Source organism: Antechinus flavipes, chromosome 2 (assembly GCF_016432865.1).
Source record: "Antechinus flavipes isolate AdamAnt ecotype Samford, QLD, Australia chromosome 2, AdamAnt_v2, whole genome shotgun sequence".
Classification (NCBI taxonomy): domain Eukaryota; kingdom Metazoa; phylum Chordata; class Mammalia; order Dasyuromorphia; family Dasyuridae; genus Antechinus; species Antechinus flavipes.
This window is the reverse complement of record NC_067399.1, coordinates 276,228,539-276,242,863: the sequence shown is the minus strand read 5'-3', so window position 1 is coordinate 276,242,863 and position 14,325 is coordinate 276,228,539. Positions and strand designations below refer to the sequence as shown.

Genomic DNA, 14,325 nt, shown 5'->3' with positions numbered 1-14,325 from the left:
ATGAATATATGTGCATGTATGATCATGTATATTCGGTCATATATATGTGTATGTGTGTGTGTAAATCATAATTATATATAATTCATCTTAAGAGTCAAAAAGACCCAGCGGTAAGTCAGTTCTCCTAACAAGACTTGAAGAACAGTACTTAAGAAAGTTTGCTGCTCTATAAAAGTAGACAGTTTCTATACCATAAGTTCCCAGAATGGATGAAATCACAAATGTATATAAAAAAAAAATTTTTTTTTACACATGAATGTGTATGCTCACATACACATATACACGTAGAGATTTACTCTACATATATAATACAATTTTAATTATTTTTATTATGCCTCTTATTAGGGCCTGCTGATATAGTGGATTTTGGGTTGGCCCTTGGGTCAGGAAGATATAGGATCAAATCCTACCTTCAAGGTACCTACTAGTTCTTTGACTATAGGCAAGTCACTTGACCTCCCAGTTGCTAGGTCACGCTCCAAGATTATAAATTACAAAGGTATTAGCAGTCTGCTCCATTGGAGAGGACTTTTCCATGTATTGATAAATCACAGTTTTATGTGCGTGCGTGTGTGCATGTGCTGATTGCAAAATTATAAACATAAATAGTGCCATATAATAAATGTATTTTCATTTAAATTATCATACTTTCAAATGTCATAATATTTAAGCATAGTCGATTCTATCTCAATTCTTAGCAGTTTTTAATCACTGTTACTATTTGTGTTAGATAATGATCAGTTTTGGGAATAGCTTCTGGAAAGTCACTTCCTTATGATTTTTCAATATTTTTTGTACTGACATTGAAAGGAAACAGAAATTTACATAAACAGCCACAAATATTCTAGAAATATCCCTGAGGAAAGTATTCTAAAGGCAGAAAAATAGGACAAGAGGATCCAGGTTTCAGCTCTTCTGGGAAAGGAGAAATCCCAAAAAATTCATTTTTCAAATGTGTCTTAGGCAAAGTTTTTTTAGCCTATTCAAAAGGCCTTGTCTAGCTTATTTATTCTGATGACTCAAATCTAAAGAGAATAGATTTTGTATTATAAATCTATCTTCTGATTGTGGTAGGACAAAACTGCATAAAGCTTCAGGCCTTTAAAATGTTTACTATCCGTTTCCCCTAAATAAGAAAGCCAACTTATTTCTGTTGTAATGGGCTAGTCCTTTGTACTTGCATTCTTAAGATAGATTGTGAGGGAAGTAACTTTTAAAAGTACATCAGCAATTATTAGTAGAATGTGTAGGGGGGAAAAAAGCTGTTTTTACATCAATAATTATGTATGAAGACCAGACATGTGGAAACACCTAAAGAAAATTTATTATCTTTAGCACACCCTTAGATTTATTATGATTTATCAGATTTTTTGATATATCAAATTCTAGGTAATTGTACAATGTTAAATTAACTCTTTTCTTTTGAAATTTTGTAGGTACTTTGAAGCTATACAGATTAATTCTCGCCAGCGCCTTCATGTTGAGTTTTTTGACTTGGAGAATGGAGAATATCTTTGTCCTCTTTGCAAATCTTTGTGCAATACTGTGATTCCTATTGTTCCTTTACAAATACAAAAAATAAACAGGTATATTTTGTTTGTGTACTTAGTCTCATTTCCAAGCCTCAGTACCTCTTAGTGATCACAGTCTTATTTTGAGATCACGTGTCTGTTTTTCACTAATCACAAAGTAATTACATTCTCTTCTCCTCCCACTGCGATTTTTAATGTTTACTTCAGTACTTTCCTATTAGATCCATTGTCTGATCAGTACTTGTAATTACTAATACTTGTAATTAGTAACTAATGCCAGTAATAATAACTGGTAGGGATTAGAAAGTTTGCAAACTACTTTACATGCATTCTCTGACTTGATCCCCACAACAACAAATATGATTACCTCCATTTTAACTGATAATAAAACCAAACCTGAGAAACATGCTCAGACCCATATGTCACACAGAAATAAGAGAAAAGGCCAGGGTTCAAGGCCAGGTCTTCCCAATTCCTGGGTTCAGCCTACTATCCACTGGGATTTACTGCTTCTCATGCAATTAAGAACAGTTCTTGTTATATTGTTTTGACAGGGAAGTGATGGGTTCAGGATGCAAAATGAAATATATTTTTTATATATGGCCAGTACAGAAATTTGTTTTGCTTGACTGTGCATATTTTTGACAAAAATTTTGGTTTTGTTTCCTTCTTTTTTTCTCTGCTGTTGGGGGAAAGGAAAAATAAGAGTGAATAGGATTTTTTTAATTGAAGAAAAACTAAAATGTATAAAAGTTGCTCTTTTATGTCATTTAAGAACTAGGATTTGGTGCCAGGTTCTTACTTTGTGTGGCTTTGTCATCAGCTTTTCAGTGTGAATACTCTCATTTACCTTTTAGTATCACAGAGAGAAACTATAAGATATAAAGGCTAATCTTTATCAAATATCCCCTAACTTTTTATGAACCATTTAAATTTAAAAAATATATATATATACACATACATATACATTTTCAGCTATATTTTCTGGATCCCTTTGGAATCTCCTACCCTTTTGGGGCATCCTTCATTTAGAGACATAGATAAGATAAAATAATAGAATTGAAATTACTTTTGAAAATTTTTGAAGTGCCTTCCAGGATGGCCACAAACAGGGCTTCTTAAAATGGTAGCCATTAACTTGCTTCACACATTTTTATAACTATATCCGCAATCAAACTTATTTTCTTTTGTAATACTAGATTTCATTTTATTCACTTAAGAACATTATTCTGAAAATGATCTATACTTTATTAATTTAGGTGGTAGGCATAATGGAACTAAGTTCCAAATGGCTTTTAAAGACAAATTTGTTAAGGCTTTTTTCAACTTCTAAAAGTCGATAATTATATACTTTAACTTATTCTATAAGACATAGTATTTGTTCTAATCTTCTAACTCTTAAAAACTAATTGAATTAGTGATATTGGTCATAAGTTCTACCAGAGCAGGTAGAATTTTTTTTCTTTACTAAATTGTACATTTTTAACATGTATCATAACATGAAAGTCAGGCAGCAAACCTTCATGTAAATAAATTGGAACATATAATTTAGGAAATAACTGAATTCAGGGCATAGGGGTATGGTAAAAGCAGAATCAGATTTAATCTATTTTTTTGTATCTGTTTACATGAAACCTCAAGAAATATAATATATTGTAAGAGAAAAAGATTGTTATAACTTACTGGTTTATATTTAATTTTCTGACAACAGAGAAATTTTCAGGTCAGATCTTGGTCTGTCAATCCCTATGTGTTTTTCTTCCCCTTTCATTTTAGTTCTTATCTAGAAAAAAATTTTAGTTTTTCATCCATTTTTTAAAGCGATTATCCATGATTCTTCTTAATCTTATTATTTATTATTGAGAATTGATTTATCTTTAACTAAATTTATCATGCCATGGTCTGATACTTAAAATACTTTTTTCCATGTTCCAAATACATAGTCCAAAAAAAGACCATCTTCATAGGTCACAGATGTTATAGTTGCTTAGGGAAACTTTATCTTTTATATTCCTTTAAGAGAAGATTCCAAATTTGGAGCATAATTATGAATGATAACCCTATATTTGTAATAACTTTTTTCATTTTATTTTTTCAGTGAGAATGCAGAAGCTGTTGCTCAACTTTTATCCTTGTCACGGTGGATAGAAACTGTCATGGCCCGAATATCAGGTTATAGTGTGAAAAATGCTAAAGGTTTGATTTATGTCTTATTTTCAAGTAAATTCCATGAGAACTTAATTGTTAAAACCTTAGTTATGAAATTTGTTAGGTAAAATGGACGAATTCTCTAACTACTTTTTCATATATGATGTGCAAGTGCAAATGTTAGATTTTGCAAAAGACAGGGCAATGTGAATTAAAGCAGGTTTAATTTAAATTTAATAGATTAACTCACTAGAAGATCAAATTTAATCTTTTTTTAACAATGAAAAACCATTTTGTTTTGTACTGCATGTATTGTTTAGTTTTCAGAGACCAATATATGAAATGCATTTTTTAAAAATTAAAGAGATAACTTAGGTAATTCTATAAAAGGAAGGAAAGCATATCTGTCTTTTCTAATCTAAAGAGGAAAAGAAAGATTGATTAGTGGAATCAGGTAAATATTTTAATCACAACTTTGAACCATAACCTTCTCTCAGAAACTAAGAGAGCTGCAAGAAGAAATAGACAGTAAAACTATAATAGTGGGAGATCTTAACCTTGCACTCTCAGAATTAGATAAATCAAACCACAAAATAAATAAGAAAGAAGTCAAAGAGGTAAATAGAATACTAGAAAAGTTAGATATGATTTTCTCCAAAGTTATCTCTGGAGAAAATGTAATGGAGACAGAAAGGAATACACTTTCTTTTCAGCAGTTCATGGAACCTATACAAAAATTGACCATATATTAGGACATAAAAACCTCAAACTCAAATGTAGTAAGGCAGAAATAGTAAATGCATCCTTTTCAGACCACGATGCAATGAAAATTACATTCAACAAAAAAGCAGGGGGAAGTAGACCAAAAAATAATTGGAAACTAAATAATCTCATACTAAAGAATGATTGGGTGAAACAGCAAATCATAGACATAATTAATAACTTCACCCAAGAAAACGATAATAATGAGACATCATACCAAAATGTATGGGATGCAGCCAAAGCGGTAATAAGGGGAAATTTCATAACCTTCTCTCAGCTCTATTCTTAGACTCCTGGAATTTAATTCCTTAGTTTTCCCTGTTTCTGTCTCCATGAATTTTACATGTAGTGGCATTTTCCCTAGATAGAATTAAATTCTAAATAAAATTTATACAGTTAATTTCCCCAAAAAAATTTGCCTTTAAAGAATATTAAAGGTGTGGTATTTTCTAAAAACTAGAGAAACTATAAACTTGATAGATATATTTTTAATCTTGATGTTCAGTTCAGCAGGTGTTTATTGATAACCTCCATTGTGTTCAGTTCTGCTGTTAAGGAGATAGAAAAAAAAATTTCATGACATAATTCTTTTGAAAATATTTGATTTATATGCCACTCATTAAAATAACAGTATTATGCATGTAGACATAAATATATATACACATATGTAAAAAAATAGTCAAATGCAAAATTAGATGAGTCTTATGGATTTCAGAAAAAGCTCTTGATTAGTTTTGGCAGTTAGGGAAAACTTCACAAAGTAACTAAGATTTCATTTGAATTTTCAGAAATTGGTAGGATTTGGATAGGTAATAATGTGGACCATGAATGCCAGAATGGAGAGTTTGGACTTGATTCTCTAGTCAATGGGGAGTCATTAAATTTTTGTAAGAAATGGACTGGAAGGATGGTTGTGATATTTTAAAGCTTAATTTGATGATTTGAGGGGATGGATTGGAGACTAGAAGTGAAAATAATTATTTGATTCCTAGTGTAATCTAAGCATGAAGTTATATAGTCCAGGATAAGGAGAGTAAGTGAAAATATTGGGCACAATGTGTATATTCTGCAATTACATATTGATTAATTAGTGTGGCTAAATTAAGTCAAAGAGATTTTTCATTAAGAAGGATTGATCACTGATAGAAGAATGAACCCAAAATAACACTAAAGCCCTGAGAATTCATGATGATCAAATGGTCACGTGGAGGAACCATTTTGAGGCAGAAAAAGTTGAGTTCAGTTTTGACTGTGTTAAGTTGGAGTGAGATATATGTATTTGGAAATGTAGACCTGCCACACTAATAAAAAGTCAGGAGTGGATATAAAGATTTGCAAGCCATCCAAATAGATAATTGAAGCAATAAGAACGGATATACTCTTTGAAAAAAGAAATTATATAGAGAGAATAAATGACCAAAGTTCTAGAGCTCTGAGAGCACCCACATTTAGAAAATAAGAAGATGCAGAGGAAATAGAAGCAATGAGATAAAGGCATAGATTATGGAAAGAATAGCATCTAGGAGAACTTGAACTTCTTTGTTAAGAAGAGTTTTTAAAAAGTAATCAAATTCTATTGACTCTGGTTTTAAAAAAGAAAATAAATGAAGACAGAGAAAAAGTTAAGTCCAATAGGATTTAGCAAAAAGGAAGTAGTTGGTTTACTTTTAAGAGAACAATTTCTGTTGACAGAAAAAATTATCTTTGGAGCTCATATGTCTAATAAGCTCTTTGAGGCTAAAAACTGACATTGATCCAAACAAGAATTTCCATAATATTGGGCCCCTATTATTTACATGCTGTTGTGAAGTTATTTAACTATCCATATAGAGAAAATCAAATGGATAAAGACTTCCTGTTATCCAGATTGTGACATGTAGTTACATAAACAGCATAAAGATCTCATTCATCAGTATCTGTATCTGATACAATATCTGCAAATGAACAGTGAGCTGAACCGAACATGCTCAGTTGCCTTTCAGAAATTATGAAGTTCTTTTAATTACTCTCAAGCGTCTTGAAATACAAGTCCATTAAAAAAAAATAACAGTATTATTCTAAAGTTTAGGATCGCCTAAAGATCAATACTCAAAAAAATGTGATGTTTTATGGGGACTAAGGAACTTTCTGTCATTGATATTTGATAAAAAAAATTTTTTTAATGTATTTCCTAAATAGATTTTCAGCTATTGTCATTTTAATTGTTGGTATATTGGAAGCGCAACAGAAGTTTGATTGCTTAATGATGCCATAGGCTCTTTTCCTTGTTTTTTAGATATTCCTAATTGATAGGATAAGTGATCTTTTGCCAGATATTCCTCTTTACTACTCTTTTGTTAACTATTGTATTTAGATTTCAATACTCTTTTGGAAACATTACCACCATTTATGCTTAATATTGTTGTTGTTATTATTATTATTTTACTAGCATGAAATATTTGTAGCATCAGAACTTGAAGAGGCTTCTTTGATTCCAAATTCAAATACAAATTTCAATGAACCACATTGCTTCTCATTTGACCCTATCCATGTAAACAGAAAGAAATGCAACTAGGTATTTTTGGAGAAAGCATGTAATAAGTTATAAGAGGATTGGGCTCAAATGTGACACTTATTTTCTGTGACTATACGCAAGACATGTAAAATCTGAGTCTCAGGGTCCTTATTTGTAAAATGGGGCTAGTAAAATATATATATACATACATATATATATATATTAATATTAGTTCTGATGTAAAAGAAAGTTGAACACTTAAAATTGGAGTTAACAAATAGCAAACAATTTGAGTAAGCAAATTTGAGTAGATAAAAATCAGCCTGTGTACTGGACCAGTTATCTTCCGAATAGTTAACACCCAAACTGACTTTTATTTATCTAGTGTAATAGTAATGTTTGTGTTCATGTTGTGACTGATATGGTAAGAATCTCCCAATCTATTTTGAGGAAGTAGCTTATGCTTGCTTTACTGTAATAGAAATAGTAATCTATGCTTTAGTCATTATTTTTCTTTATTTCTATACTATGATTTCATTTGAGAAGTTGTTTTATTACTGTATTGAGTAGAAAGATCTTCTTCAGAGTCCTGAAGGTTTGGGTTCAAACCCGATCTCTAACATTTTACTTGTATGATCATGACTCTCCTCTTAACCCTCTTAATGTTTCTGGAAGCTAAGATTATGCCAACTTGCTTTAGTAGAGAGAGGAGTTTTCTAACTAGGAGTTTTGTATTTGATGAAATTGCAGGTTCAAACAAAAAAGTAAAGTTTCACTTATTCTTTAATGTTTCAGTAAAGAAAATTTACATGTGATAAGCCATCAGGGACTTTAGGTAGGGAAAATATTCTGATTGGCTCTTAAAACTCGATAGACTAGATCAGGGGTCCTCAAACTTTTTAAATAAGGGGCCAGTTCACTGTCCCTCAGATTGCTGGAGGGCTGGACTATAGTAAAAACAAAAACTTTGTTTTGTGGGCCTTTAAATAAAGAAACTTCATAGCCCTGGGTGAGGGGGATAAACATCCTCAGCTGCTGCATCTGGCCTGCAGGTTGTAGTTTAAGGACCCCTGGACTAGATCCCTCTTAAATTCTTTGATGATTTGGCATCTACTGTATGTGTGACTTTGGAAATACCTAATTATTTCCTAATTTTCTTTTTTAAATTTATGAATACTTTGTAATCTCAGTATTTTTTAAAGCAACATTAAAACTTTCCAGAAAATGATAGGTTGGCATTTGGGATAAAATGAGAAAATGATTATAAAATGTATTACAATATCCCCTTAAGTCTTTGTCAGCCTAAGGAAATTAATTTGTGATTTTTTTTTTTCCTCTTTCCCATTTTAAGGAGAGAAGCCAAAAGTTTCGGTCTTGGCCAATCAAGGAATGGGTGATACTACGTTGGAGTTCCATTCTATATTGAATTTTGGAATTCAGCCTTCGTAAGTGTTTCAATATTTATCATATGTTTTTCAATATGAGCAAAATTGAAAGCTAATATTTGCCTTTTAGGAAATACTATATATGTTTCTTTATCCTGTTTTTAAATAACTATCTCCCCCATGGAATATTAAAAAAAAAAAGAATATCAATAATAGCAACTGACATGGATATAATACTTAAAAGGTGGTACTATATATTACTAGCCTCATTTTACAAATAAGGACCCTGAGACTCAGATTTTACATGTCTTGCGTATAATCACAGAAAATAAGTGTCACATTTGAGCCCAATCCTCTTGTAATTTATTACCTGCTTTCTCCAAAAATATTTAGTTGCATTTCTTTCTGTTTATATGGATAGGGTCAAATGAGAAGCAATGTGGTTCATTGAAATTTGTATTTGAATTTGGAATCAGAGAAGCCTCTTCAAGTTCTGATGCTACAACTTACTTTTATGATAAGCTTCTTAATGTCTTTATCTGTAAATTAAGGATTTAAATGGATAACTTCTTAAGGTCCTTTCTGGCTCCAAATCTCTGTGTCCTCATGTTCTCCTTAGGCATTAAAAAAAAAAATAACTGCATTACAAACCATAAAAAGTTTGTGAGTTCAAATTATAGATCTCCTGCTGATTCACTATCACCTCAGACAAATCTCTTTGCCTTTGTGAATTTGTCTGCAAAATGAGGATAATTAAACCTGCTGTGTATTTCAGATGTGAGGATAAAATTAAAAACTATTAGGTATTAGATGCAATTAAAAATTGGTCTCATATGACTAGTTCTCAAATAACACTGTGAGGTAAATAATAATATACTCATTTTACAGATGAGAAACTGAGGATCAGAGATTTAATGATTTTCTTGTTTTTGTAGAATTACCAGATTGGGAGTCTTTTTTTCTTTTTAAATAATAGGTTTTTATTTTTCAAAATACTTGCAAAGATATTTTTTAACATTCACCCTTGCAAAACCTTGTGTTGCAAATTTTTTTCCCTCTCTCTGCCCACCCTTTTCCCCTAGACAGTAAGTAATCTAATATAAGTTAAACATGTATAATTCTTGTAAACATTTTCACATTTATTATACTGTACAAGAAAAATCAGATCAAAAGGGGAAAAAATGAGAAAGAAAAAAAAGCAAATAAATAACAACTAAAAAAGATGAAAATACTATGCTGTGATCCACATTCAGTCTCCATATTCCTTACTCTGGATGTGGATAACTTTTTCCATCACAAGTTTATTGGAATTGCCCTGAATCACTTCGTTGTTGAAAACAGCCAAGTTCCAGACAGGATTCTTTCTGATGTTCTTTATCCTATTATTTTCCAAATGTTCATTACAGAAACTACTAATTTAATATCAGTATAGATTGTGTAAACATTCCAGCATCTAATACTTACTGGAATACTCTCCAAACCTAGATTTGAGTAGGTAACACATTTTTCCTTTTCCTTCCAGTCTGACAGTCACTTTGCAATTAGATCTCTGCACAGGGTTGACTTGCTATTGAATATGAATATGCTTACTCTGGTATTAATACATGCTAGAATCATATTATTCTCTTTTTTCTTTAGAGGCATATTATACTTTTAAGTTTTACAACAAATATCTGTCTTTTCCATATTTATTTTTAAAAAGGCCTGCATCTGTAATTTCACAAAGAATAATAGGCTTGTATTCTAAAAGTTAATTTCTTTCTATTTTAGAGCCTCTTGACTCCCCTTAGTAGGCAATACTTTCATTGATTTCCTAGCTTAACTTATTTTTTTTTTCTTTTCAGAGTCAAATTCTCTAGCAGCATAAAAGAGATGTTGATTCTCTTTGCCACAACAATTTATAGAGTTGTACTGAAGGTACCTCCTGATGAAACTGATCCTCGGATTCCTGCAATGACCTGGGGCACCTGTGCTTTCACCATCCAGTCTATTGGTAATGTATATAAGGGAATTGCTTGATGGGTTAATTTGAATAGCTTCTTTTCAAAAACTACCAAATATTTTTGATATGTTTTTTTTCCCCCTAAAAAGATCTTTAGATATGTCTAAGGATTAGGTTAGAATATAGTGAGATGGATAACTTACATTTGCATAACACTTGAAGCTTTGCAAAGTGCTTTTCTCATTATAATCTTGTAGGATGGGTAGCATAAATATTATGCCCATTTTACAAATAAAGAAATAGGCTCTTTGAATTGTCTATGTTAACAGCTATAAGCATCAGAGACAAGAATCAAACTTAGGACTTGACTGTGCAACATTATTTATCATTGTCCAAATTTGAGAAACTGGATGAATTTTATGTGTGAATGGATTTGAAAGGAGAAAGCTTGATTTGTATATCATTGTATTATATATGTTATTTAAATACCAATGGTGAAAGTTTCAGTTCTGAATTATGAAAGGTTCCTTTTACTGATTGTAAAATAAGTTAATTCTCCAGTCAGATTGAATGATCACTTCTGGAATATACTTTTTGAGGTTCTTTCCAGTTCTGAGATTTTTCTGTTTCACTCATCCAATAGTTGGCATTTATATAGTGTTTTAAAATTTAAAAACAGCTTACATATATTATATCATCTAATTCTCAAATAACACTGCGAGATAAATAATATTATAATCATTTTACAGATGAGAAACTGAGAATCAGAGATTTTCTTGTTTTCATAGAACTACCAAGTGTTTGAGTTAGAATTGAATCTCGGTCTTCTTGAATTCATGGTTGGGAAGAAAGTTCTAGTACTAGAATCAGGATCTAGATTTGAATCCTGACTCATTTAGGTAAAACATGTAACATCTCTGGGCTCCAGTTTCTTTACGTGTAAGTTCATAGAGGATGTAAATTTTTAATTGGATGGAACTTTGAAGTCAGATTTGCATGTGAATAAAGAAAGTAGCAGACTGATAAAAACCTGACCTGTGTTGGAATCTTTGCTCATTTCCTAATCTGTAAAGTTAAGTTTAAAATGAGAGATTATTAAAATATCTTCTCCCAGGTCTAAATCCTAATATCCTGTGAATCTGTTGATTTTTGTGATTTATGTCCTTGAATTCTTACCTAGTTCTCCTCTTCTCCATGAATCAAATCTGACTCGTAACCAGTTTTTCCTCCCTAGAATAGGTAGAATCTACTTCTCTGCTCTCATAGTCACGGATACATCTGTGAACTTGACAACCTTGCTGTAGGACAACTGCAATCTTATACTTACCAGGCACCTTACCTCTTAATATTTTGTCCATTATCACAATTTGTATGTGTGTAATCATCATCCTTTATTTTTGACACTTTGACATCACTCTCCCTGATAATATGGAAAGGAAAAATGTGTTCCTCTTGGCTCTAGGATGGAGACTAACTGGTAGTTTGTACATACACGAATATTACCACATGATGTAATGTAGAAAAACAAATGTAGCAAACTCTGAAGCACATTACCAAGTTCTCCTTCCTTTCTCTTCATGATTTTGAAGGACAATCAGCAGTATTTTCTCATCCTTTGGTATTTCTCCTGGCTAACTCTTGTGGATAATTACTGTATCAAATGGCTTATTTATGAGATGCTTATCTAGTAAACTCTGTCTCATTTCAACTGGCTCATTTTAGTTATTTCTAAGCAGGTGTTTCTCAAGTCTATTTATCTAGTCCTAGCTTTCTAGATCTCCAGCTCATTATCTCCAGTTGCTTTTTGGACATCTTGAATTAGTAAATGTCTTCTGTCTTAAAGTCATCTTCCTCTCTTCCTAATTTCCCCATTAATATCAAGAATACCACCATCACCCAAACTTTCAAGCTAGATATCATCCACTATTCCTTACTCTGTCTTACTCAGCTTATTGCCAAATCCTTTTGGTTCTGTTTTTGCAACATTTCTAGTTTATGACCTCTAATTACTTGCCACCACATTGGTGCAGATAGGTCCTGTCACCTCACCACTGGATCCTAGTTTAGTAACCTTCTAGGTGGTTTCCCTGCCTTGTCTTTTTCTGTTTTAGGCCATCATCCTCTTAAATAATCTTCCTGAAGCACAGATTTGGCTATTTCACCTCCTTATGTAATCAACTTCAGTGGCTCCCTTTACCTTCAAAATTAAATTTAAAATCTTCTGTTTAGTATTCAAAACTCTTTATAATCTGTTCCTCCCCTACATTTTTAGGCGTCTTACATCTTTTACCCTTTGGGCCTCCTTCCCTTCCTCCTGCTATGTAGTCTTTGATTTAGGAGACCCTGGACTACTTGCACAAGACATTCCATTTCCTGAGTTAGGTATTTTTGCTGCTTCCTCCCCCAGGCCTGGAGTGTTTTCCCTCTTCATTATATTCCCAGTCCTTGGCCCATGGATTGGCACAGTATTGTTGACTCAAATTGTTGCAGTTGCTTTTCAGATGCTCCCATCTGTTTCTGTGGCCACTAGGCTTTGTCTTCCTTGGAATAGAGGAGAGGCTTAATTTAGTTAAAAGATAGAAAATACATAAAGCACCTCATTTTTATCAGGTTTCTAAATTCTTCTCTTTTTCCCCCCTGATTACATATCTTTGTTTGAGCATAATATCTTGCATGTAGTGTGTTGAATAAATTTTTATTTGAAGAATTATCATTGCTAATTACATGAACATCAACATTTTGAGAACTCCCAAACCTTCTCAGAATATTTAGACTGCACATAAAGCTGAGCTCAACTTTACTTCTGTATGATACAGTAGTTACTTGTCCTCAAAATTTCCATTGTTTTTCCTTCATCACCTGATTCCTCCATAATGTATAAAACCATATCCAAAAAAACAGTTATTAATTCTTTTTCTTTTTGATAGATAAAATTATCATTCAGGCTTGTAGTATTTTTAAATTACCCTAATTTTTGACAGAGACAAAGCTTCAGCATAGAAGTCTTTGATACAGTAGCATGAGTTTGTGCTCAGCTTGTGATGTATTTCTAAACTACTTATAACTTCTTCTGTCATGCTGATCACAACAATATTGTTTCTGTTTCCTCCCTCCATTGAAATTAACCCAAAAATTCTTTTTCATCATTTTCACCCATCCCACACCTAGCTTCTTAAATTGCCTTATAGGCTATCCCATAAGTATCTCAAACTTAACATATCCATCATAGAACCCATATCTTCCCCCTTAAGAAACCTCTCTTTTAAACTTCACTATTACTATAAGGCATAACATATCCTTCTAGTCATTTTCATTCAGAACTTAGGTATCATCTTCATCTCCTCAGTCTTATTCTCCTGCAATGCCACCCAGTTGCCATATCTTTTTATTTTTCCAAATACATGCAAAAATAGTTTATAACATTCATCTTTGCAAAATTTTGTGTTTCAAATTTTTCCCTCCTTTCTCTATCCTCCTTCCCTAGATAGCAAGCAATCCAATATAGGTTAAACATGCAATTCTTCTAAACATATTTCCATATTCTTTCTCCTGCACAAGAAAAATCGGATCAAAAAGGGAAAAATAAAACATGAGAAAGGAAAAAAAAATAAGCAACAACAAAGGTGAAAATACTATGCTTTGATCCACATTGTCTCCATAGTTCTCTCTTGGATTTGGATGCCTTTTTCTATTCCTATTCTATTAGAATTGCCTTGAAACACCTGTTGAATACTTTGAAACATTGTTGAAAAGAACCAAGTCCATCACAGTTGATCATCATATAATCTTGTTCTCTTGGTTCTACTCACTTCTTTTAATATTAGTTCATGTAAGTCTTTCCACACTTCTGAAATCAGTCTGTTCATCATTTCTTATGCAATAATAATGTTCTATTGTATTCATGTACCACAGCTTATTCAGCCATTTCCCAATTGTTGGGAAATTTTGTCCATCTTCAATTCCTTGCCACTACAAAAAAAAAGGTTGCTACAATTTTTGCACATGAGTCCTTTTTTCCTTTTTTTTTTTTTTTTTTAATCTCTTTGGGATACATACCCAGTA

General features: G+C 32.0%; 1 protein-coding gene across 2 annotated transcripts in view; it reads left to right on the top strand.

The window, feature by feature from the left end:
• The window catches only part of UBR1 (ubiquitin protein ligase E3 component n-recognin 1), a 153,875-nt gene that overhangs the window by 98,844 nt on the left and 40,706 nt on the right, over positions 1-14,325 (top strand). For both annotated transcript variants that reach the window (XM_051977172.1, XM_051977173.1), the window contains exons 32-35: positions 1,437-1,586; positions 3,631-3,728; positions 8,288-8,381; positions 10,166-10,314. In XM_051977172.1, the coding sequence (XP_051833132.1) occupies positions 1,437-1,586; positions 3,631-3,728; positions 8,288-8,381; positions 10,166-10,314 (491 nt within the window). The remainder of the gene's footprint in view (positions 1-1,436; positions 1,587-3,630; positions 3,729-8,287; positions 8,382-10,165; positions 10,315-14,325) is intronic.